Source organism: Triturus cristatus, chromosome 4_2, assembly GCF_964204655.1.
Source record: "Triturus cristatus chromosome 4_2, aTriCri1.1, whole genome shotgun sequence".
Lineage (NCBI taxonomy): Eukaryota > Metazoa > Chordata > Amphibia > Caudata > Salamandridae > Triturus > Triturus cristatus.
The window spans coordinates 840527310-840554179 of record NC_140586.1 but is presented as its reverse complement, the minus strand read 5'-3'; the positions used below and the strand labels follow the sequence as shown (position 1 = coordinate 840554179).

General features: G+C 47.9%; 1 protein-coding gene across 2 annotated transcripts in view; it reads right to left on the bottom strand.

The window, feature by feature from the left end:
- LOC146835224 (E3 ubiquitin-protein ligase HECTD3-like) overlaps nt 1–26870 on the bottom strand; it is a 479862-nt gene that overhangs the window by 51722 nt on the left and 401270 nt on the right. For both annotated transcript variants that reach the window (XR_014960692.1, XM_085602813.1), the window contains exon 20: nt 12267–12341. Coding sequence is in view for 1 of the 2 variants with exons in the window: in XM_085602813.1 (XP_085458939.1) it covers nt 12267–12341 (75 nt within the window). In the remaining variant the exon portion in view is untranslated. The remainder of the gene's footprint in view (nt 1–12266; nt 12342–26870) is intronic.

Genomic DNA, 26870 nt, shown 5'->3' with positions numbered 1-26870 from the left:
CTCCTTAAAGATGTAAAAAGGCCACTGGGGATGAAAATTAGGATCCCAGATAAGGCAAAGTTACTATTCAAATCAATTTTAAAAAGAGCGCTTTTCGCAGTCTGTAACATTGCAGAGGGTCAAGCCTTAGGCATATCCGTCTCTATAAATCTCAGCAACACTGCCTCCTCTACCACTGGTTCGATTGAGGTTCTTCCAGTAATAGCCAGGGGGAAGCGCTAGAGCAGGTTCAGCTACCGAGGCCTGGGCCAGCCAGGTTTCTGTAAGAACAATATATCTGGGGTGTTGTCTTGAATGAAATCAAAGATCTCGGCATTGTGTTTGAGCAAGGAACGGCAATTAAGACTATAAAACGTATATTCTATGAACTGGGGGGCAAACTGGTCATGGGCGACAATAGTGGGTACTTACAGGACAGTAACTGTCAGGTGGATTCCCTAATCTTTGCAACAGCCCCTGAGGTCAGCACCTCAAAGATCCCACAGATGTTTTGTCCATATTTGGGTTCTGGGCAGCAATCCATGTCCAGCCCTAAGACAGGCCGAGTGAGAGCCCAAGGATGAAACCAGTTTGGTTTAATGGGTAGTCCAATCCACTGGCTGGCGCAGCAAAAGCTCAACCTCACTCAGGACGTTTGTCCCACAACTTTCCAATCCTTGTTCTTTTGAGTATTTGTTGCTCTACCTCCTGTCTAGTAAAGGAACCCAGTACAATTCCTGTGACGTTGCCCTGTATCACCACCCTACTAGCAGCAGTAATCTGATCTGGCCCAAACCCAAAGCAGCGCAGGAAGATCTGTACCATAAGAGCGCCAATGGAGTGCCAGGCACCAAGAGCTGCACTAGATGGTGAGCATGCACTAGCTTGTCAATCTCCCCAAGAAACTCATTCTATTCGCCAGTAGCAGACACCTATGCCGGTGACACAGTGGTGGAAATGAGAGTACCCTGAAGGTTGCTAAAGCCAGCACGCAACTTTGTGGAAGTCTGCATCATCCTGAGAAGAACTTCAGTGTCTCTTCCCTTTCTTGAAGCCATCATCTTAAAACATGTTCCATGCTGGAATGCTTGATTGCACCCTGGCTCTAAAACATATTTTACCCAGTGGTTGACAGCCAGCTAGGAGTGGGCCATCACCACCAGAAAGGAAAATGCTACTTACCCAGTATGCATCTGTTCTTGGCATATAGAGCTGTAGAATCACATGCTTTAGCATAGATCGCCATCTAGTGTTGGGTCCGGATGTTTTCACTTTGTTTTTGTTCGAAGATGTCTTTCCAGTCACGAGGCAGATGAATCCTCCTTTCGGTGATAGTGCCCATGGGCATCGACTATATTCTCAGATTGTTTTGCCGTACAGGGTAATGATGGAGTTAGTAAGAGTAGTAAAAGAGATGCCCATGTATAACGTATCTAAGTAAGATAGCACTGCAACAGGTATAGGTACATGGGGAGGCTGGTGGGCGCATATGATTCTACAGCTCTATATGCCAAGAACAGATGCATACTGGGTAAGTAGCATTTTCCGTTCGAGGCATATGAGCTGTAGATCAAATGTTTTAGCATAGACTATACAGCAGTTATCTCCCAAAGCAGTGGTTAATCTGTAGCTGTTGCAATGGTTTGAAATAGTGTTCTTAAAACTGCCTAGCCCACACTAGCTTGTCTTGCTAACACATCTACACAATAGTGTTTTGTGAAAGTATGTGGTGTAGACCATGTTGCAGCCTTGCAGATGTCATCTAAGGGTATATTACCTAAGAATGCCATAGAAGCCCCTAGTTTACGTGTAGAGTGTGCTCTAGGGGGAATTGTTAATGTGCGCTTGGCTTTGATGTAACATATTTGAATACATTTAACTATCCACCGTGCAATGGCTGCTTTTGATTTGGGATTGCCTTTATGTGGTGGCGCGAAAGCAACAAAATGCTGTTTGGTTTTCCTAAAAGGTTTTGTCCTTTCTATGTAGTACAGTAATGCCCTTTTGACATCTAGTGTGTGAAGAGCACGCTCTGCCACGGAGTCTGGTTGAGGGAAGAATACAGGCAACTCAACAGATGTGAAAGGCAGATACACCTTTGAGTAAAACTTTGGGATTAGTCTTAAGAACCACTTTGTTTTTGTGTATTTGCATATCTTGTTGTAGGGCTTCTGGCCCCTTTGATGACATGCAGTCTGGCAGAAGGTTGAGGTAGCTAAACTCTATGACTTCAGGTGCCAGATCGCAAGGTTGAGATGACTGGGATCTCTCCATGGTTCTGAGTGACAGACTTGGTGAGCAAATACTGATAGTTCCAACAAGGTTGTGAACCAGGGTTGACGGGCCCACGTAGGAGCAACCAGGATTAGTGTCAAGGAGTGCTGTTTGAGTTTCCAAACCACTAACGGAATTAGTGGGAGAGGTGGAAAAGCGTAAGCAAATCTTCCTGACCAGTTCGTCCATAGCGCATTGCCTTTGGACAATGGGTGTGGGTACCTGGACACGAAGCTTGGGTGTGAAGTTGGCCTGGTATATGCTGTCCACTAGTTACAGTGGGCACCTTGCACCAGTCCAAACAACCCTTATTGATGATTAGGTTTAAGACAACCTTTATTGAAAGCTATCCTAGTGGTAGCTATGGAGAGCAGCCTTCAGGCTAAGTCCACACAAGGTGTGTGTGTGTGTGTATGTATGTGTGTGTGTATATATATATATATATATATATATATATATATATATATATATATATATATATATATATATATTGTATTTATTACTAAACACTCTCTACTAACCTCTTTATGAGATTAGAGAGCAAGGCACACAATGTTACAGTTCTAAAACGACAGTAAATAGCACAATATACAATGGGCCCCAGGGTGAGACCAAACCATATATTAAGAAAGTGGTATAAGAACCACGACTTGACTAGACACAGTGCCTAGAGCACGCAGAATCGCTGGGACCCGAAGAAACCACCCAAGGTAGTGACACAGGGGACCCACGGGGGACGCGAGCAGTGTGAGAACACAGCCGCGAGCTCTGTACAATCCTATGGGAAAGTCGCGGTTGGAATTTTAGAGATTAAGGACACTTAGGAGAGGACTTGGAGCAAACCCTTTTAGACTTAGAAGGTTCTAAGGCCAGCACCCACGTGAGCACCGGAGTACTCGTGTTACCTAACCCAGGGAAGCCGGGTGCATAGGTGTCAAATGGTGTCGGGAATCTTCGTTGTCTTTAAAGGAGAGTTGCTGCAAAGTGCTGCTGCTGCGGAAAGGAAAAGTGTCCAGTGTGATCCAAGCCTGGATCGAAGATGTGGAGAAACTGAAAGCAGAGGGGACAGAGTCTGGGTCACTTGCCAGTGACCAGAGGCACGATAGACGAATGCCCACCGATGTCGGGTGTTTCAGGTGCGATGAGGTGAAGCTTGACTCCACTGCCACGGGGACCAGGAGGCGTCGACGACCACCACAGTCTGCAGGCGAGCAGTCCCACGAAGGTTGTCGAGTGCTGGGGGGGGGGGAGGTGGTCGGATTGGAGACCAACAAGCCTTGGCAACGGCAACCCATGCGGTGAGAGTAAAACGGCTTCGGTGTGGACCAGCAAGGTCCTGTGTACTCCCAAGCGATGGAGAATCAGGGCATGTCTGGAGCAACCAGGTAAGCCCATTGAAAGTTAAAGTACCCTTCTCAGGGACCCACAAGTCGACGGACAAGGGATCGCGAAGGGACCTCGAGAGGAATCACTAAATACCAGCCCATGGGTCACACTAGGAGTGTAGGCCAGTAATCTTCGGTGGAATCACTGCTCAGGGTCTGGACTACAAGTAGCCCAGAGCACAGCCTAAAGGATCGCCAAGAAGCATATGCTGCTGCAAATGAGCACGGTGTCCAGTGGTTCGGGTTGCACGGTCCCCACGAGGGCTTTGGATCTCAGGATTGCTGAGAGCACGGCCTGGCATCCATTTTGTGATGCCAGGGTTTGTGAAGCCGGTACCAGATGTACCGGTGAAGTCATGTTTCTCCCTCTAGTAGGGCGGAATCATACCTCCCATACCAGTTACTGGTGTGGAGGTATGATTCCAAGGTGTTTGACACCAAACACGGCATTTTTCCTTGCAGCCAATCCAAAGTTAGCATTTACCGCGAGCTTATAATGCACTTAAGAGTATATGGTTTGGCTGCATCACAAACAACCCTGGAAAATAGGTTCCGATGGCTGCAGAGGGGCTCTGCTCATGCATAGGTACCCTCTCACATAAAACCCAGCACCCTGCCTTCAGGATTGTAAAAACCTGCCATAGGGGTGGCTGGTAGGTTTATATGTGAAGTGATATGGATAGATATAGGGAACCTATATCTAAGTAAGGTGTGCATACACCACCTTACACAGGCTGCTGTAGCAGACCTGTGGTGTCATTTTGCATGGTCTCCCGGGGTGGTATAATACATGCTGCAGCCCCTGAGAGGCCTCTGGGGTACCTATGCCCTGGGTATATAGTATACCATATACTAGGGACTTATAAGGGTACCCCAGAATCCAATCTGTTGTGTACCTAAAGTACATGCAATCAGTTTTAGGGAGAAAGCAGATAGAATGGGGTCCTGATTAGCAGGATCCCAGTCAAACTAATTAGAAAACCAGCAAAACACCAGGCAACAAGTGGGGGTAACCATGCAGTCAGTTTCCACCTTCCTATACTGGGCATTTAGCTTTTTCATGTGTGGCGAACAGATCTATTTCTGGGTAGCCCCACATTTGAAAGAATGGACGAAGCACTCGAGGATGCAGTTCCCATTCGTAGATCTGCTGCCTCTGACGACGGAGCAGATCTGCAATCTGGTTGTATACTCCTGGGAGGTGTTCCGCAAGGAGATATATTTTATGAGGTATGGCCCATCTCCAGATGCTTTGAGCTAGTTGTGAAAGCTGTAGAGAGTGTCCCCCCCCCCCTTTTTTGCATGTAGTACATTGCTGTCATGTTGTCTGTACAAATTAAGACAGCTTTGCCTACTAGGTGCAGTTGAAAGGCTTTCTATGCTAGAAAAATTGCTAGTAGTTCTTGATGGTTTATGTGGAGTTGCTTTCGTTGTACCGTCCACATGCCCTGAATGGTATGTTTTTGAAGATGCGCTCCTCAGCCAGTGAGCGATGCGTCAGTTGTTAGCACTATTTGTGGAACCAGGTCGACAAGTGGCAGCCCTTTGGAAAGGTTTTGTATGTTCCACCACTGCAGAGAGCGATGGGTGCGGCTGTCCACCAACACTAGATTATTCAACTGACCTTGAGCCTGGTTCCACTGCCGTGCTAAGCATTCCTGTAGGGGACGCATTTGGGGTCTTGCATAAGGGACAATTAGAATGCAAGAAGCCATCATTCCGATCAATTGCATAAACACTCGTGCTGGTAACGAGTGTAGAGTCTGAAATTGCGATATTAGATTTTGCATGTTGGGTATGCTGACTGGGTTGGGGTATGCTAGAGCTTTGCAAGTATTTATTGTGGTTCCCAGATATGCTTGCGTGCGAGATGGCTGTTGGTGAAACTTGGTGAGGTTTACAGTGAATCCCAAGTCGTGAAGTAGGTGAACTGTCTTGAGTGTGTTGTAGGCAACTGTGTTGCGGCCTAGCCTTTATCAGCCAATCCTCTAGGCAAGAGGAGACGTGAATGTGATGCCTTCTAAAATGAGCTGCGACTACTGCCAGACACTTGGTGAAGACTCTGGGTGCTGTAGTGACTCCGAATGGGAGAACTTTGAATTGATAATGTTGTCCGTCCACCACAAATCTGAGATATTTTGTATGAGCTGGGTGAATAGGGATATGGAAATAGGCGTCCTTTGAGTCCAGAGTGGATAGAAAGTCGCCTTGCTGAAGCAGTGGGAGCACCTGTTGAAGTGTGACCATGAGGAAGTGGTCTGACTGAATATGGAGGTTTAGCTGTCTAATATAGGCCTGAGAGAGCAGTCCTTTTTGGGAATTAAGAAATACAGGGAGTATACGCTGGTCCCTTGATGTTGTAATGAAACTGGTTCTATGGCCTGTTTTTCCAAGAGAGAGAGAACCTCTTGTTTTAAAAGCGTGAGACGTTCTGGTGACATTGCATCTGTCCTTGGAGGAATATTTGGGGGGAGTGCTGGTAAGCTCCAGGCAGTAACCATACTGAATAATTTGTAGTATCCACTTGTCTGAGGTGATTGAGTTCTAGACAGGTAGGAATTGTGAAAGACATCCCCCGACAGGAGTGGAAGGATCAGGGGGTAGTGGAAGGAAGTCACAGTTTGTTGGCAGGGGCAGTACTTGTGGAGTTTCCTCTGTTTCTTCCCTTATTGTTGTTTCCTCTATAACCTCCTCGAAAATAACCTCTGGAAGGGGTGAATTGGTTGTTACCCTTGCAAGAGGAGGAGGGATTTTCGGTGGACACTGTCTTTGAACACCCCTGTAAAAGGAGCGAAGAAAGGAACCCCTATTACTAGGTAAAGCCCCTATAAACTTTGCAACCTCGGTGTCCGTTTTCATTTTTTCGAGCGAGGTATCTACAGCTGGTCCGAAAAGATGTTCCTTATCAAAGGGCTGATTAAGTATGGAGGATTGTAACCCTTGTTTAAATCCTGAAATCCTAAGCCAAGCATGTCTGTGTAGTAGCACGCTAGTATTTACTGCGTTAGCTGCTGTGTCAGCTGCATCTAGTGCACAATTTAATGCAAGGGTTAGTGAGGAGTTTGCCTTCCTGGATTAAGTCATTAGCCTTTGCTTTGTACTGATCAGGAAAGTGTTGCATTAGTTCTAACTCATCGTAATGAGCCCTATCATAGCATGCTAGCAGAGCCTAAGCGTTTGCAATATGCCAATAGTATGCAGCCTGTGTAGCCAACTATTTACCTGAGGCGTCAATGAGTTTGGACTCCTTGTCAGGAGGGGGGGCCTCACCTGTGGTTTGAGAGTTCGCTCTCTTGCGAGCGTTAGAGACTACAAGAGAGTCCAAAGGCAACTGACCTTTGATGTAAGCAGGATCAGTAGGAGCGGACTTACATTTCTTGTCTACTCTGGGTGTAAGTATTCTTGCCCTAACTGGGTCTTGAAATACCTCATCTGTGTGCTTTAACATGCCTTTTAGCATAGGTAAATTATGAGTAGATCTTAGGGAATAGGTGAATGTTTCAAAAGGAAGTCCTCTTCCAAAGGCTCTTTATGGAGCTCCACCCCATGATATTGGGCAGCTCTGTTAATGAGCTGAACAAATCTCATCAGGTAGAGAGGGTTAGAGGGATACAGGTCAGGGTCGTTATCTGTATCTGGTTCCTTATCATAATTTTCCCAAGGGTCAGTGTATTGTGGTATAATGTGATCCCGTGGAATATCCTGCTCTCCGTCTGTATCTCCATCCCCTACCCCATAATCATCATCCTGTGTGGTAGGTGAAACAGGAGGTGGTGGTGAATTTGCTGGTGAGATAAGCAAATGAGGATTAGGAGGAGGAGAGGGAGGTGGAATATAAGGGGGAGAGGGGTTAGTACCCATGATCTCCTTTTTAAGAGGTATAGGAGAGTTCTCCGAGAGAGCAATCTTCAGTTTTTTGGGAAGAGTGGCTTGAATATGCCCTGTGTTAGGGTTAATGACAAGTCTTTTTTTGTTTAGGATCTAACGGTGGTTCATCGGACCGAGGCTCTTTGTCTTGAGTGTCCTTTTCTTTATGTGTTGATTTCGGCACCGAAGGTTTCGACTCCGACCCTTTTAGTGTCATAGGTTTTGACTGAGAGTCTTTGTGCTTGGTAGGCTTCGGCTCCAAGCCTTTCGGTGTTCTAGATTTGTGCTCCCACTGTTTCGGTGCTGTAAGTTTCGGCTCCGAACCTTTAGGCGTGGACGCTTTCAGCTCAGAACCTGTAAGTGTGGAGGATTTCGGCTCCGACCCTTGGGGTATGGGGGTTTTCGGTTCCAAAGTCTTTGGTGCCGAAGGTGAAGTCTTCGGTGCCGGTGTGTGCTTCGACTTATGTTTCAGTGCTGAAGGTGTTAGTTCGGCACCAGAATGGGGCCAGCTCGAGCCCAAGCCGGAAGGCTTCTCTTTATGTTTCTAAGCCGGGCGGTGCATCTGAAACTTTTTGTCGGTGCCGACCGGAGCCCGAAGGCGAAGAAGGTACCGGAGCCTTTCTCTTGTGTTCACTGGGCATGGGGGAGTTAGTACTCACGGTTCGCTGACCCGGAGTGATGTGCTGTCCTTCTTCCATGTCGGAGTCTGCTTCGGACACGGAGACTTGTTCTTCCTTCTCGGCTCCTTCAACTGGGTGTTCAATCAATCAATCAGGGGAATTGTAAGCATGCTACTCACCCGTGAGGGTCTCAAGGCGCTGAGGGGAGGGGGAGGAGGTCTGCCGATCTGTTTAGCCGAAGAGCCAGGTCTTTAGGGTCTTCCCGAAGATGTTCAGGGATGGGGCAAGTCTGATGTCTGCCGGTAGCTCGTTCCAGGTCTTGGCTGCAATGTGAGAGAAGGATCTTCCACCTGCCCTGGCTCTGTGGATGCGAAGGGTTTCGGCCAGTGTGAGGTTGGAAGATCACAGGTTTCTTTTGGGTACGTGGAAGTTGATTCTGTCGTTGAGGTATTTGGGTCTGTTGTTGGGTAGGAATTCGTAGGCCTGGGTGAGGATTTCAAAGGTGACTCTTTTCTCCACAGGTGCCAGCGGATGCCGAGGACGAGTCTGGCGGCTGTGTTCTGTATTGTCTGTAGTTTGTGGAGTAGGGTTTTGTTGATGCCAGCGTAGAGTGCGTTTTCATAGTCCAGTATGCTGGGGATGAGTGCGTAGGTGACTGTCTTTCTTGACTCAGGGGGGATCCATTTGAAGGTCTTGCGGAGGATGCGAAGGGTGTTGAAGCAGCTGGAGGTGACGGCGTTGACCTGTCGGTTCATGATGAGTGAGGAGTCAAGTACGATGCCGAGGTTTTTGGCGTGGTCTGAGGGGGTAGGTGGGCTTCCGAGGGCGGCCGGCCATCAGGTGTTGTCCCATGTTGAAGGGGTGGTTCCAAGGACAAGGACTTCCATCTTCTCGGCGTTGAGCTTCAGGCAGCTGTTGGTCATCCAGAATGCGACGTCTTGCATTCCTTTCTGGAAGTTGAGTTTGGCGGTGGTGGGGTCTTTGGTGCGGGAGAGGATGAGCTGGGTGTCGTCGGCGTAGGATACAATGTTGAGGCCGTGTTGTCAGACAATGGCTGCGAGGGGAGCCATGTTGATGTTGTAGAGGTTCGGGTTCAGAGATGACCCCTGTGGCGGCGAGTAGGGCAGTCTCGGTGCTGTGGTTGCTTCTGAATCCGGATTGGGACGGGTCCAAGATGGTGTTCTCTTCGATGAATCGTGCCAGTTCTCTGTTTAATGTCTTCTCTGCAACTTTGGCTGCGAAGGGGAGAAGCGAAATGGGCCGGTAGTTCTTGAGATCGGTGGGGTCAGCTGTGGGCTTTTTAAGCAGGGACCTGACTTCTACACGCTTCCAGTCGCCTGAAAAGGTACCTGTTTTGAAGGTGGTGTTGATGGTGCATTGTAATTCGGGTGCGATGGCGGCCGTGGCTCTGTGGTAGATGTGAGGAGTGAAGGGGTCGGTGGGGGCCCCTGAGTGGATGCCTTTCAAGGTCGAGGCAGTGTCTTCGGTCGTGATTTGTGTCCAGTCGGAGATGGTGGGTTGGCTTGTGTCTCTGGGGACCAGCGGTGGCATCTGGTGGATGGTCGACAAAATTGTCATAGAGGTTTTTGATCTTGAGGTGGAAGTAGGTTCCAAGCATGTCGCAGAGGTCTTTGGACGGGGTGATATCTGTGGCTCTTGGGATCTTCGCCTAAGATATCCGGGAATGAGACACTGTTGTTTTGAATCTCGTGGCGTCGAGCCCGGCGATCATGAATTGTCTTTTTGATCGGAACGATCGATACGCAGCACAGTCCTTTTCGTCGTGCTCCTGGGATAAGCAGAGGGTGCAGACCTCGTGCCTATCGGTGCGTGGAAAGTTAGCACGACACCCGGGACATCGTTTAAATGGAGTCTATTTCATCGACTGCTAGTGCTGTCGGCACGGGTAGGCCCAAAGGCCCGCCTTGAGTTTCCCGATCAAAGGTTTTCTCAGTCGAAACAATGCGTGTCGAATGGGGAACCGCGATCGATGACAATACCGTTGATGGTAGAGTACTGCACATTGAAAGAGTTCGAAAACGATACCTGAGCACAGCAATACACATCCAAACCCGATGGTGAAAAAAACAATCTGGGGATGGACTCGATGTCCATGTGCAGTATCACCGAAAGAAGGAGTCACCTACCTCGTGACTGGAAAGACTTCTTCGAAGAAAAACAAAGTGCAAACATCCGGACCCAACACTTGATGGCGATCTATGCTAAAGCGTATGATCTACAGCTCATATGCCTCGAACATCATGATATTGACCATTCATTTCTAAGATTCAACCATTGCGTAAAATTATGAAATACCATCTGTCTCCTGATCCCGTATGCATCCAGAACTCAGGGCAGTGACTAGAATTAGTTAGGAGTGACTACTGTTTCCAAGAACTGTTTCCAGTAACCCCTGTTGCAACTCAAGCCTACTCGCACCCGTAAACCAAATGCCACAGTGAACTAAGACTTAGTTGAGTTTCTTTCTGCCACACAGGAACACCTCTCTTAACTGTTGCCAGCTGCTCGAGGTGTGACACGGTGCAATTCTCAGTGTGGCCAAAAGGGGTCCCTTTTAGCTGGGCAGCAGCTGTGGAACTTACAGGGTGCAATACCACAGAAAGCCACAAGAGGCCAAGTGTAATATCCGAGGATTTATTTTTGGATCCATTTAATGGGGCCCCAAAGAATAAAACTGCAAACATTAGGACTTGGAAGAAGCTGTTTAAACCAGACAAGCTGCCTGCTGATCCCTACAGAGACAGTGGAAGTGATTCAGGGCGGTCAGCATTGCACAGAATAGAGCCCCAAGGGCTACCTGGTCAGACAGAAAATACTGCACTCTTTTTTTCTATCATCTTTCTCAATGCTTTGGAGATGTGATCCATGCTTGGGTGGTAATGCAAAAGCATAACTCTAACCCTAGACCTTATGAATCCTGCTGAGTGCTTCAGAGAGGGCGGCTAATCTGCTGTCTGCAGAGAAGTGCAAACTCCTTTCAGTGGTAACCTCAATATTCTCTCAGGTAAATGGGTAATCCCGTGGTAATTCCCAGTTAAACCATAATCAAGTGGGGAATGAACTCATGGCAGAAGCTATGTACACTGGCTGCCAAGTGATCATGCAGCAAGGCATTTCCCCTCTTGGACGACATGCTCTAAGCCTTCTGGGGAAGGCAGGGCTTGAGCTGGCCAGGGGCTTCCTCCCAAGAAAAGCAGAACCCATGCTGGGAAGGCTGACAGCAACCAGGCTCTACGGGCCAAGGAGAGAGGACCTAGAGGTGCAGCCAAACCTGATGTATAAAGGGCAGGCAAGGAAGGGACCAAGCAGGTGCAAGTCTGAGGCCTTCCATAGGTACTCACTATCCAACCGGTTCTCCCAAGTAATGATAGAGATCTGTTTTTGGACAAGGTGGTGATACCATCATGTGTTCCAGGAGTAGAGATGCTGAGGTGAGCTGAGCTTATCAGATGGCGAGCTAGATTCAGCCTCCCATCAATGTGAGGCCGGTAAATTGAACCAATTGAACCTGTTACTACCAGCACTTACAAAAGAAGAAAATCAGACTGAGTTCTTTGAAGTGTTATAAAGATAAACGACTCATATAATCTTTCAACTATAACAAATGTTATCATAGAAACCAGCAGACAAGAAGAGGACTAAACGAATGACAATTTTACGTAGTCGCTTTTTGCAACAGCCATTAGAGAGAGCACTGAACACTATTCCGCAAGTCCCAGTAGCACACAGGTGAGACTTTAAAAGACGATGTCATTTATTTCCAATCAAAATCATGCAATGATGGAGAGAACCTTCCTCAGTGAGGCAAGTAAAAAGACATCACTTATAGACCTTGTAACCAGTAGCTTCCAATGGAAAGGACATGCCAATATGCATATCCAGTGCAACTTCTCACACATCCTATTAACATTGCCAGCAGTGACACGTTTCCTACATTATGATAGACTACACGTGAGCACCTCATGTGCCTCACTCAACTCTTTTCACATAGGACACAATCCAACCAAACATACGGGTCTTCCTGTAACCACCTTGGACAATCAGAGTGCCACACAGTTAGCAAATGCACTCTATACAAAAGCCAGATAAGATAATATTGCTATATGTGCCTAATGCTTACCTGGGATATCTTGGTAAATAGAGGATACTGCTGCAGGTGCAGGACTCAGGCAGATTATCTGTGATGTCTTCAGAGCTGTGAACAGGAATTGAAAGAGAAACCTTTTATCCTTCAGCTCAGATCCTCCTAGTATATTCACTAAGACAGCATTCTTGTTCAGCAATGTGTGTGAGAGGAAAGTTGTTAGACTAGTGTGCACTTGTTTTATCTGGGAAACTAAGCTTGTCCCTTGGCACACCATGTTGTACTTACCTATTGTGTGGGGAGGAAGCACTCTTGCTTTCCCCTTACTATACCAGTTTTGTGTATGAGTGAAGTTCACACTGTTATTGTCTGTGCAATATGAAGGATGGCTTGCACTATCACTGCTGTACTTGTCCCCTGTGTGTGAAGGAAGCTCTCTCCTGCTTTTCCCCTTACTTGTGTATGAGTGAAGTTCATAGTGCTGCTGTCTGTGAAATGTGAGGAGAAGTTTGCACTGTTACTGCTGTACCTGTTCCGTGTGTGTAAGAAGCGTGCACCATTACAATACTGGCTCCATGAGTTTGAGGGCTACTGGTACTACTTTTATACTTCAGGCGGAGTTTGCGAAAAGCTTTTGATACAGTTTGTTGATTCCTTTGTTAGTTGTTAGGGCCAAGTTTGGGTTTCCCAGTGACAATATAATCCCAAGTCGTGTGGTTTCCTTCTTGCAGGATAAGTCATAGCTGGATCTAGTTTGGTGCAACAATGTTCCTTCCAGTCCTTATCCTCAAGATGCTCCCAGTTTGCCGTCAGACTCTTCAAGCTCTATTTGATGGGTGACATTTGGCATCAGTTTTGGATGGAATTGAAGCCAATGGCACATTCTAGGGAAGCAGCCAGAAATCTAGCTGCATGATTATGAGGAACTTCCATAATTACCTGTCTTAAATTCCGTTGTTGAATGTTCATTTTTCTAAGCCCCATAGCTCTGCACATAATGCAATCTGGCTTCCTAATGTTGATTGGACAACTCGATCCAATGCATTGCGAAAGACGGTGGCCATGAGAGCGAGAAAGTCTGAGAATGGCATTTGACGAGGCTTCATATTTTTCAATTGACTTAGTACAAGGATCGACTATTTAGATTCCTGTTTATGGTCAAGCCCAAGAATGCAAAATGTCAGGAAGCATGTTTACTTAACGTTTATGCAACGCAGACCAAGCAAGCAAAGTTAATGCGCTGTGTTGCATGAATGAGAAAGAGCTGAATTGCATCATTGCTATTAAGATATGGTGCTCTTCAACTGTCTACCTTCGCTGCCGCACTTCAGGCTGCCTAGTATAAACCTTTCTGCACAAAAACAATTCCTAGCAGGCAATTTCTTCTTTCTATGTGTGTTGAATGCATCACACACAGAAATGGGACATAACCAGTGTTAGAAATGAGGGGGCTCTGGTTGACGCGGGTGTGAACCCACAACAAGCAGGGACCCTTTACTTCTTGTCAGGGCGAAGGATGACTCCCCAGAATAACCCCTGCTCACCCTCTAGGTGCGTGGCGCGAGCAGTCTAGGCTAAGTCTCAGGCGTACACGGTTAAGCAAATGCAATTACACATACAGTAAACCCCTCGCATGCACCACAAACGGACACCAAGCAGGTAGTATATAAAAATAAGCTTTTATGTAGATTCAGCAGATTCAAATACATGGCCCAGTAACGTTGAACTGATGGGGCCACAATTCTCAGGAATACGGTAAAGTTCTCTTTGGTACGGAAAGTTCTTTAGGCGGGCACAAGGTACTGTAGGCCTCAGCGCACTTCGTGCTGAGGCAGCGCCCGGGGAGCACACGGCAGATGACAGGGAAATCAGAACGTTGCAGACCCTGGATCCGATGCGAGCTCGCGGTCGAGTTCGTAAGTACAGTACCTTGTTTCTTGACGCGAAGGTGGGTGCGGGATTTCAGCGGCCCTTCGACAGAAGAGCGAGGCGGCGTCTGGGGCTCCCACACTTCACGATGGGGGTCTGATCTTCAGGCTCACGACAAGAGCGGGGTGTTGCAGGTGGCGGGTGAACAAAGCGGGGCAGCTGGGCACGCAGAGTATGTCCGGGCCGTCCGAGGCTTGGAGATGCTCACAACGCCGATTCCGGCGGGAGGGTGAAGGTGCACAGCAAGCCTCCGGCGAGCAAGGTGACAGGGGCAGCCCAGCACAGCGTAGGGGGAGCGGCTCCGATCGAGCGAGGCTCTTCCCAAGGCGGGGGCGGCTAAGCAGTCCTGGTCACGGCTCAGGGAGGGACTGAGGCACGAGGGTCACAGCTCCGGCGAGGGAAAGGACACGACAGTCCAGCGGCAGGCGAGTGAAGATCAGGTAGAGCCCAATGGTCCTGGGGCTCAGTTCAGGGGGCAAGCTCAGGTCCAAGCCCTTGGAGATCGTTTTGGAAAAGCACAAGTCTTGAAAGTAAAAATAAAGCAAAGTCTTCAGCAACAGTTTCTCTTCTCCCCTTTGGCAGCAAGGTCACCACTGCAGGCCAATCCCCCAGGATAGGGACAGTCTTCCTCCTACAGCTTTCCCGGTGCCTCCGCCTCAGGCAGAGATTCTTTTTGGTCAAAAGCGGATCTAGTTTCTTAGGAGCAGGGCTCCTACATTTATACAGCAAATCTTTTGTTCTCCCAGGCCAGGGGGGCCCTTGCCTAGTCCAGTCCCGTTTCTGAGCACTTTGTTTACGCGATGCAGGCTTCTTCTTTCAGAGTGCAGGGCAGAGTCCTCAGACGCTCCACAGGGGGCGGAGCCGGCATTGAGGGGGCAGAGCACTGTCCTATTCAGAGCCTAGGAGCACTCCTCCCACCCATCTACCTGTTGATCGTCCTATTCACCACCAGGCTACCTAGCCCTGCCCATCTGGGTTCCCCCAGCCCTGTCACTCACACCAGCCAGACATCAGATACACATCACGCAGAGGCGGCTGAAATGTTTAGGCAAGCAAAGGCCAACTTTCTAAAAGCGGCATTTGCAAACCCGGAATATTAAAATAAACCGTGCGAAAAGATGTACTTTATTATTCCGAGTTCAGGCATACTAAACTCGATCTCCTACCATGTTCCCTGGGTCGGTTAGGATCATAGGGTGTAATAATCCAGGCCGCCCATACTGGCCTATGAGAACAGGGTAGCCTTGCAGTAGTGAACAACAAGATGGCGGTAATTCACTACTAGGACATGCCACGCATCTAGGCTTGTCCTACCTTAGGCTCACAACGCACCCTGCCCGTGGGCCTACCAGAGGGGTGACTAACATGCAGCTAAGGGAAGGTTTCAGGGACCGGCAAGTGTGGGCACTTGCCAGTCAGCATGTCAGTACCAGACTGCACGCAGGTTCTGCGGTGGCAGATCCTAGACATATTTTACCGGCCGCTTCTGTGTGTGGCACAACCAGTGCTGCAAGCCCAGCGGTGTTTGCTTTTACATGCCCTGGCGCTCCTGGCGCACTTTACTGGGGTCTGATAGTAAACCAAACAATCCAATCATGGAATCCAACCAACATATATAATTTACAAGGGAGCACTCGCACCGCGACACTGGTGAGGCACAGCGACAAAAAGAGGAAGGGAGACTCACGCCAAGGTGCCAGGTCTAACAACCAGGAAAATGAATATGCTACTTACCAGTATGCATCTGTTCTTGGCATGTAGGGCTGCTGACATTCATATCTGTGCATAGATCACCGCCTAGTGTTGGGTCCGGATGTTTGCACGTTGTTGTCCTGGAAGAGTCTTCGAAGTATCACGAGATAGGTGACTCCTCCCCTGGACCACAGTGCGCATGGGCATCCTCTCCATCATTAGATTGTTTTTCGCCATTGTGGCAGTGATGGAGTAGATACAGTAAGTGATGACCATGCTATACAGTAATTCTGAGTGCTGCAGCCGCTACAGGCGCCGGGGAGGAGGGTGGGCGATATGAATGTCAGCAGCCCTACATGCCAAGAACAGATGCATACTGGTAAGTAGCATATTCAGTTCGAGGCATGTGGGCTGCTGAATTCATATCTGTGCATAGAATACATAGCAGTACCTCCTATTAGCGGCGGCTACCCGTGCCAGCTGCAGCCGTCTGAAAAAGAGTTTTGAGAACAGCCTGTCCTACAGCTGCCTGCTGTTTTGAGTGTACATCTACACAGTAGTGTTTGGTAAATGTATGTACAGTGGACCATGTGGCTGCTCTACATATTTCCTGTAAAGGAATGTTTCCTAGGAAAGCCATGGATGCCCCTAACTTTCGTGTTGAGTGGGCTCGTGGGGGAATCGTTAATGTGCGTTTTGCTTTGTGATAGCAAATTTGAATACATTTAACGATCCATCTGGCTATACCTGCTTTGGAAATGGCGTTGCCCTTGTGTTGTGGAGAAAAGGCAACGAAAAGTTGTTTCGTCTTCCTAAAGACCTTAGTCCTGTCTATATAGTACATGAGGGCTCGTTTTACATCTAGTGTATGGAGCATTCTCTCTGCGACATTTTGTGGATTTTTAAAGAAAACAGGCAGTTCAATAGTTTGATTCATGTGGAACTGCGATATCACCTTGGGCATGAATTTGGGATTGGTACGTAGTACAACCCTGTTTGCATGAACCTGTATGAATGGCTCTTGAATGGTTAGTGCCTGGAGTTCACTAACTCTTCTTAACGAAGTGATTGCCACTGGGAAAGCTACTTTCCAGGTGAGGAATTGAATCTCACATGAATGGAGAGGTTTGAAGGGTGGACCCATCAGTCTGGTGAGGACCAAATTGAGGTTCCACACCGGTGCTGGTGGGTGTCTTGGGGGAATTACTCGTTTGAGTCCCTCCAAGAAGGCTTTGATGGCAGGCACTCTGAATAAAGAGAGGTGCTGCCTGTTTTGGAGATAGGCTGCTATTGCGGTTAAATGGACACGTATTGAGGTGTATACCAGATTGCATCGGTATAGGTGTAAGAGGTAACAGATAATGTTTTGAATGGATGCGTCCAGCGGGTTAATGTAATTGTTGGTACAATAAATGACAAACCTTTTCCATTTAGCCGCATAACAAGCTCTGGTAGTGGGTCTTCTGGCCTCCTTAATGATATCCATACAGTCAGGTGGCAGGTTTAGGTAGCCAAACTCTAAGACTTCAGGAGCCAGATTGCCAGGTTCAGCTGTTGCGGGTCTGGGTGCTGAATCTCGCCATGGTTCTGCGTCAAAAGTGCGGGTTTGATCCGCAGCCTTTGATGCGGCACCACGGAAAGTTCTAGAAAGGTGGTGTACCATGGTTGGCGCGCCCATGTGGGAGCAACTAGGATGAGTGTCAGTGAGTGTTGTCGCAGTTTGCGTGCCACTAGAGGTATTAATGGCGCTGGGAGAAAAGCGTACGCAAATCGGCCGGACCAGTTCATCCATATCGCATTGCCCTGAGACTGTGGATGTGGGAACCTGGCGGCAAAGCTTTGGCATTTTGCGTTTTCGTTTGTGGCGAATAGGTCTAGGTCTGGATGACCCCACTGTTGGAAGTACGGTTGGAGAACTGACGGATGTAGCTCCCACTCGTGCATCTGGTGGATGTGTCTGCTGAGCAGATCCGCCATCTGGTTGTCCTTGCCTGGGAGGTGTTCTGCCATGAGGAATATGTTCCTCTGAATGGCCCACTTCCACATGCTCTGAGCCAGATGAGACAACTGTGGAGAGTGTGTTCCTCCCTGCTTCTGTATGTAGTACATGGCAGTCATGTTGTCCGTCCGGATCAACACGACTTTGTTGCACAAGTGTACTTTGAAGGCCTTCATTGCTAGGAAGATTGCCATCAGTTCCAGAACGTTGATGTGCATCTTCTTTTGTTGCGTTGTCCATAGTCCCTGCACTGTGTAAGTGAGTACATGAGCTCCCCAACCCTGGAGAGAGGCGTCCGCTGTCAGTGTTATTTGTGGAATAGGCTCTTGGAACGGTCAGCCCTTGCAAAGGTTTTGTGGATTCCACCACTGCAGAGAGTTGTATGCCCGACCGCTCACCAACACTAGGTCTTTTAGTTGCCCGTGAGCTTGATTCCATTGACGTGCTAAGCACTCCTGAAGCGGGCGCATATGTAGTCTCGCGTGCGGGACTATGAAAATGCAGGAGGCCATCATGCCTATCAACTGCATAAACACTCGCGCAGGAAGGGAGTGTTGAGGTTTGAACTTTGAGATCAGCAGTTGCATGCTGTTGATCCTCACTAAATTTGGCTGAGCTGTGGCTGCCAGAGTGTTTATGGTCGCGCCTAGGTACTGTTGTACGTGGGCGGGTTGGAGATGTGATTTTGGGTAATTTAGTGAGAATCCCAGACTGTGAAGAAGGTGAATGGTGAGGGACATGTGGTTGGCACATTGCTGGGCTGACTTTGCTTGAACAAGCCAGTCGTCCAGGTAAGGGAAGACGTGAATGTGTTGTCTTCGGAGATGTGCCGCCACTGTTGCTAGGCACTTGGTAAAGACCCTGGGTGCTGTTGTTACTCCGAAGGGGAGAACTTTGAACTGGTAGTGCTGCCCCTGAATAGTGAACCGGAGATATTTCCTGTGTGAAGGGTGTATGGGGATGTGGAAATACGCATCCTTTAGGTCCAGTGTTGCTAGGAAGTCTCCCTGACTGAGTAGCGGGAGAACCTGCTGTAGGGTGAGTATATGGAAATGCTCTGAGAGAATGTAGTGGTTGAGGGGTCTCAGGTCTAGTATAGGTCTGAGCGACCCGTTCTTCTTTGGGATTAAGAAGTACAGAGAGTACACCCCTGTCCCCTGCTGGTTGACGGGCACGACCTCTATTGCACCTTTTTGCAGCATACTTAGCACTTCCTGCTGCAATAATGCTAAGTGCTCTACGGACATAGGACGGTGCTTTGGCGGTATGTTGGGTGGAGTGGAGGTTAGTTCGAGACAGTAACCGCTGGAGTCTCCCCCCGACAGGTGTTATGTGGTTGGGGGGAAGGGAGAGGGCGTCACTGTTTGTTTTCGGGTGAGGACCTGGTGTTGCCGTAACCACGTCCTCTGCCCTTGGTGCTGGAGCCACGATATCCACCTCTGTTGGTTTTATCGTAGGTACTCTGTGTGCCCCCTTTAGTGTATTGCTGCTGTGACCCTGGCCTCGAGCTGCTCCTCTATTCCCGGGGCGACGAAAGGAGCCACTACGAAATTGCTGCGTCTGCAGAGCCCCCATTGATTTCGCAGTGTCAGTGTCTTTTTTAATTTTCTCGAGGGTAGTGTCAACTTCAGGGCCGAATAAGTAGTCGGGGTTGACTGGTTGATTTAAGATGTTGCTCTGAATCTCCGGCTTGAAGCCTGAGATTCTCAACCATGCGTGTCGTCTTAACATGACGCTGGTGTTGATTGCCCTGGCCGCTGTGTCTGCAGCATCCAGGGCGCACTTGATGGATGCATTGGTAAGGAGTTGTCCCTCTCTGATGAGGAGCTCTGCTGCCTCTTTGTTTTCGTCTGGTAAATGTTGGAGTAGTGACTCTAGTGTGTCGTAGTGGGAACGATCATAACGGGCCAGGAGTGCCTGTGTGTTGGCAATGCGCCAGATGTTTGCTGCTTGCGCTGCAATCCTTTTGCCCGATGTCTCCAGCACTTTGGACTCCTTGTCTGGGGGAGGAGCATCACCTGTTGTCTGCGAATGGGCTCGTTTGCGAGCGTTAGCAACTACCATGGAGTCCAAAGGTAACTGACCCCTAATGTACATAGGGTCTCCGGGTGCAGGCTTGTATTTTTTTTCAATCCTGGGGTTTAGCACCCGCGCCCTGGTAGTTTCCTTAAAGATGTCTTTTGCAGGTTTGAGAACCCCTTTTAACATGGGCAGAGTCTTGACAGTTCTTTCGGAAGAGGCGAAAGTGTCCACCAGGAAGTCTTCCTCGACAGTGTCAGAATGAAGTTCTACTCCATGATTGGCAGCAGCCCGTTCTATGAGGGCATTGAAGGCAGCAGTGTCCTCTGTGGGAGATGTCTTTGCGCTGTAAAGCTGCGTGTCATGGGTATCTGGCGCGGTACCCTGGTCTGTAGGGTCATCCCATGCCTGATCCGGGTCTTGCAGATGCTCATCAGGATCAGCATCCCCAGGGTAGGTGGTATCATCTCCCATATAGTCCTCTACTGCGTCTGTCTCTGATGGCGTAGGAGAAAAGGACTGGGGATTGTGATAGGAGGGTTGTAAGCGTTCATGAAGAACAGGTTCCGGACCCGCTGGCAATTTGTGCTTGAGAGGGATTCTGTAGGAGTCCAATCCCCTCTCTGGCGTGATTTTCCGCTTGCGGAGCATCAGTTTACCAGTGTTGGCGTCGATGAATTGTTGCTGTGAAGGCTCAGAGTCTGTGTGTACAGTAGACGGGGAATGCGTCTGGCGGACACGTGTTCGGATCTCGAACATCTTCGGCGCCGTGGACGGCGGCAAGCCAAATGTGATGTTGGTTGGCGCCGAGGGTGCATTCGGAGCCTTGTGCGTGTCGGGCCCGATGTGGATCGTAGGGCTGCCCGTTCCCTGATGCGTTGCAACGATGCCGCGACTTGTTGCACGGAGAACGCAGAAGGCTCTTTGGAACCGGTCGGCACCTTGGAGGTAGGCTTCGACTGCTTTGGAGCCATGGGGTCATCGATCCGAAGAGAGGTATCGAGGGTGGTTGGAGTCGACGACTTGGCATGTGCCGTTGTCTTCGAGGTCGACGCAGATGGTGCGGCCATTTTGACTATGGTGGTCGGGACCGACGGCTTCGGTGCCAGAAGCCGAGGCGCTTTGTGGGTACCGAGGGCCTTTTTCTTCGGCTCGGTACCGATATCCGCTTCAGTGAGCTCGGCGCCGAAATCCCTTTTACTGCGTTCGGGGCCGACGGCCTTTCCTGGCGTCGAAGGAGTGGAGGGCTTCGAGGCCTTCGAGCCGATTGCAGCCAGTTTCGCTTTTGGTTTCGGTGGAACTAGTGCGAAGATTGGTTTCGGTTTCGCTGAAGGGAACCCAGTCGTCTTCGGTAATAATGGCTCGCGGGGGATGTGCGAGTCCGGGCCTGAAGGCGGGGCCGAAGAACTTTGAGATTGATCTCGGGTAAGGCCCGGAGGCGATCCCTCGACCTGAGCCTTATGATGACGCACTTTGTCGTCCTCCGTATCGACGGGTGGGTCTGGCTCCTCGCTAGAGCTATCTTCTTCGGCCCCAAAGGCCTCATCGTAGTCTCCTACCTCGTCGACGACTTCTTCTCTGTGAAAAAGCACCTCGTTGTCGTGTTCCGATTGGGAATCGTGTTCGGAAGCGGGGCTGGAGTTTACTTCTTCCACGCTTTTGGCGTCCTCGTCTTCGGTGCTGAAGATGTTGGCCGGGGCAGGCGCCGATTGCTGCGCTTCTAATCTCGCCGCCCGTCGATTCCGGAGAGTCTTATTCGATCGGAATCGAGCACAGGCCATACATTTCGACTCATCGTGATCCGGTGAGAGACATTTGTTGCAGACCGGGTGGACGTCGATGTGTGGGTATTTTGCGTGGCATAAAGGACACCGTTTGAATGGAGTCCTCGATTCCATCGTCGATGTAAGTTCGATGTTCGGACCAAACGGATCCGAAAAGCTGGAAGAAAGTTCTAAAATAGTAAAGAGAGTAGTCGATACCGAACGGGAACAGTACCGACGAAACCTAAAGGCCTTTTGGCCTTAAACCTAATTTTCCTAACTTGAGCTAAGATAGGCACATCCGAACCCAATTGCAGAAAAAACAATCTAAGGATGGAGAGGATGCCCATGCGCACTGTGGTCCAGGGGAGGAGTCACCTATCTCGTGATACTTCGAAGACTCTTCCAGGACAACAACGTGCAAACATCCGGACCCAACACTAGGCGGCGATCTATGCACAGAATTGAATTCAGCAGCCCACATGCCTCGAACATAAAGATATATCGTATGTCTCTCTGTGGTATGCACACCATTTTGGTGCAAATTTGTATTGTGTCAAATTCAGTAGATGGATGCATGGGAACGTCCATGCTCCACCCATTAAAAGCCTACCACAAAAACAAAAAACATAACACAAGCCGCTATGCTGCTTTACATTTAGTTACAAAGTGTCACAAGGCGGTGATAATAGCCCCTTGCGTCGCTTTGCACATCCTATTTAAGGACGTGCGTTGCCTTGCAATTACTTGTGTCACCCAAAGACAACACAAGTCCTTAATGAGCTGTTTTTTTACAATGGAAAAATATGCTTTAATTCTTTGATTTTTTCCCCAAAGACCACTGTGTTTGTTTTTTGTTTGTTTATCTTTAGCCCATTTGCTGTACACTATTTTCCATAGTTGATGAGCTTGAAGCATTTCAGGTGTACATCGTCAGCATACAGGAAGGCTGATATTTTGAATTCCCTGACTGAGGGGACGTCTTGAGAGGCATTCAAGACTGTGCCTTGGAGGTTATTGGTGTATGGTGATAACAATAACGGGACAGGGAGACATCCCTGTCTCACCCCACACTCAAAATGAAGATAGCCAATGAATGAAGTTGGCTGACTCAGTGCCCCATTCTTATTACTGTAGTAGGTGCAAGAGGAAAATAAGTTACTTACCTGTAAACTGTGGTTCTTCAGTATTGGTATCTGTCATAGATTCACATGCTTGAATCATTCCCCGTCGTCGAAGTGGGAGTTCCACAGTACATAACATAGCAATAAGGCAATAGACAATCACTCTAACATTAAAGTCAACAGAGAAAAATAACATTCACTTTAATAACTCGTCCTAGTCATTAGATATGGTCCAAACTTCAGCCAATCAGGCAACAGCACCCTCTAGAAACCTCGCCACAGAGGCTCCAGGCTCCCAGATTTTCGAGCACAAGTGAAGTATAAACGTACAATAAACAGGGGAGCCTCTATGGGGAGGTGGGTGGGTCGCATGTGAATCTATGAAAGATGAAGGGTGTTACTCAGAAACCGGTCCGAGGATGCTTATTTCCGGTTCAGGGAAGACCTGGCTTGGCAGTTCGGGCTGGACTGTTCCCATGAGGCACAGGCTCAAGACTGATTTGAATATAGCTGGGTCCGAACTGAGGTGGTGAAGTGAGCCAAAGAATGATGATGGATTCAACCCAGATCTGTGACTGGGGTGAGTGTCTGAAAAGGTTCAGCGCTCGGTCCGTCATCTCCTTGTGTTTGCTTTGTTCGCCCTAAGTTGACAGGGTATGCCCAGACGCGTGTCTCTTGCTCACTTTACCACTGGATTCAAGCTAGCCTGGCTGATGAAGGTTGTTACCCAGAAACCGGTCCCTGAATGCTTGTTTCTGGTTCAGGGAAGACATAGCTTGGCAGTTTGGGCTGGACTGTTCCCATGAGGCACAGGGTCAAGACTGATTTGCATATAGATGGGTCTGAACTGAGGTGGCGAAGTGAGCTAAAGAATGATGATGGATTGAACTAAGATCTGTGACTGGGGCGAGTGTCTGAAAAGTTTCAGCGCTCGGTCCATCATCTCCTTGTGTTTGCTTTGTTCGCCCTAAGTTGGCAGGGTATGCCCAGACGTGGGTCTCTTGCTCACTTTGCCACTGGATTCAAGCTATCCTGGCTGATGAAGGGTGTTACTCAGAAACCGGTCCGAGGATGCTTGTTTCCGGTTCAGGGAAGACCTGGCTTGGCAGTTCGGGCTGGACTGTTGCCATGAGGCACAGGGTCAAGACTGATTTGCATATAGCTGGGTCCGAACTGAGTTGGTGAAGTGAGCCAAAGAATGATGATGGATTCAACCCAGATCTGTGACTGGGTTGAGTGTCTGAAAAGATTCAGCGCTCGGTCCATCATCTCCTTGTGTTTGCTTCAACGTATGAAATACCCCAATACTGGAGAACCACAGTTTACAGGTAAGTAACTTATTTTCTTCTCCAGTATTGGGGTATCTTTCATAGATTCACATGCTTGAATCAGAGTAGATAGCAGTTATCACATCGGTATGAATATGTCATACAGAAAGAATTATCGTAAACAGGGTACGAAACACTGTATGTTACCCAATAAGACATACTAAGAACCACATATATATATATATACACACATATATACGTCTATTTGTAAATAGAAATTTTAAAACATTAAAGGTGGTGGGAATAATAGAGGCTCACCTTACATAAACAGATTAAGTAGTACTGCTTGTCCCACTGCTGTATCAGCATTACTAGTGTGATCAAGCAAGGCTTGGGTCCATAACTTCCCAGACTGGACCACCTCAATATTGAAATAAGCAAACAGGATGTCTGGGGGGGTTATTTTGATTAGAGTTGTGATAAACCTTAGACCATTAATTCCATAGTTTTCAAGCTTTATTTCGCTTATTTTTGATATTTCAACAAAGACATTCATAAATCAATAGAGCATGTCTTTTCAAAGAAACACCACATTAGTAAATCGCACAATTCAAAAACTTTTGAAATAGAACTATATACAACATTTACATAGTGGGGGGAAAATATAATAATATATGGAACGTTTTTGCAAACAAATAATAACAACAAATCAATAATCACAAGAAAAACATCGATAACTCATGTGTGCCAGCCTGAAATTAACCGGTCCTACATTCATATTAACACCAGACGGACAGTTACTCATTTTCACAACACATGTTTCCTGTCCTGCCTGTGAGAGGATGGGGATACCTAACCTACTGGTGGGTGTTGTCAGAAGCTGCTGAGGGAAATATTATTTAACATTCCTCATGACACACCCCATCAACAGTCCCCCATACTCAAAGCCAAAGCGTTTCGAATCCCCAACAAATCTGGGATTCTCTTCAGGACTTGGACTTGGTATTTTGGCTCTGCAAAATTAAAAGAAATATTGTTGGTTTTCATTCTGACACCCTGTGTACCACCATTACTTTACGGACAGGGAATATTTTAGGTACCTTAATTGTGGTGTGGGGTCTCAGCAGCGACGGAGCTTCCGTAGAGGAAGGTCCTGACAAGGGCCACTTCTTTTTCGTCAACGACAACGATAAGGACCGAGAACAGAGAAGATGCCGACGATATAATCACCTTGCTCTGAGGAGAAGAGAAAGTCGATGTCGTCGTCGTAGTTGTGACAATGGATATTCTAATTGTCGAAGGAATCGTCGACGTCTTCATCGACGGACCGTCTTTTTTGTGAGGTAAAAGTGTCTCAGGAAGAGATCTTGACGCCTGCTTTGATTTTGAGGAGGATTTTGGAGGCGTAGAGGGCACAGATTGACCCTTAAGAAGGCCAAATGCCTTTTTTGAAGATGAAGGCTGATCTTCCTGCTTTGAGGTGTGATGGTGTTTTTTCAACACCTTAGCAGCCTTAGGAGAAACCAGCTCCGCCTCACTAGCTCTCTTTTCAGAAGCTGGTGTACTTAGAGAGGAATCCCTCTCCTCTTCAGATAAGGGAATGTCCTTTATCTTGAGCTTCAGTAGCTACAGAAAAAGATGTCCTTCCCTGTCTCTCAAGGTCTTCTGAGAAAATGTTCTACAGATTTTGCAATCTCTCACCTGGTGGTCTGGGTGAAGACAGTAGATACATTTTTTGTGGGAGATCATCTGAGTGAAGTCTTAGCTTTCCACAAGACTCACAATGCCTGAATAAAGATCTTTTAGAAGAAGACTTGTTCAGAAAGTAAAATCTGAAGTTCAAGTACTGTGCAGAGCTCAGGGAGCCTCCCTTCACACGACGTGCGGTAGAAAATCTGAGAACCTGGAGCCTCTGTGGAGAGGGTTCTAGAGGGTGCTGTCGCCTGATTGGCTGAAGTTTGGACCATATCTAATGACTAGGAAGAGTATTAAAGTGAATGGTTTTTTCTCAATTTTCTTTAATGTTAGAGTGATTACCTATTGCCTTATTGCTATTTTATGTACCGTGGGACTCCCACTTCGACGACGGGGAATGAGTCAAGCATGTGAATCTATGAAGGAAACCCCAATACTGGAGAAATATGTGTATGACACAAAAACAGTCCAATGGATGGAGAGGGCTGGCTAAAATATGTAAGTATGTATATAGATCTACAGATGGTGAAGTGTGTTGCAATTGCAATGGACTTTAAGCGTAAGCACCCAAAATCCCAGCAAAGCATTAAATACTATCAGCTATCACAAAAACAACAGTCTTCACTCCTTAAAGAAATCCAGATATTTGGAAACACAAGTGGTGAGTTCAATGTTGCATGCAAGGATATTATAGTCCTCACGTTAGAGAAGTATATATTTAAAAGTATATATTTAATTGTCAGATTAGAGTTGTGCACTTTTGAACAGAGTGAAAACATTTTAATCTTTCAGAGGCCTTTTTTACAATCTAGCCACTCACTGATTTCATGGAGACATTTCCATTTCGCCATTTGAAAGCAAGATTATTTCAACAAGATCATAATTGAACTTACTCTAGGCATTCTTCACTGATCACCTGTGGTTACAAATAGCACCCCATCAAATCCCATATGCCACTTTCGACTGAACCACAGCGCCTTCGACAGACTAGCAGCCCCTCCAGAACCTTTTGACCCTTACATGCGAGTAGTCGCACTTTACAAGCCACCTGATTGATTGACACCACTAGAAGCCTGGGACCCCTATGCTCCACAGCCACCTATGAGCATTCAAAATGTATGTAGGTTTTCAGATGAAAGGTTTGAATATTT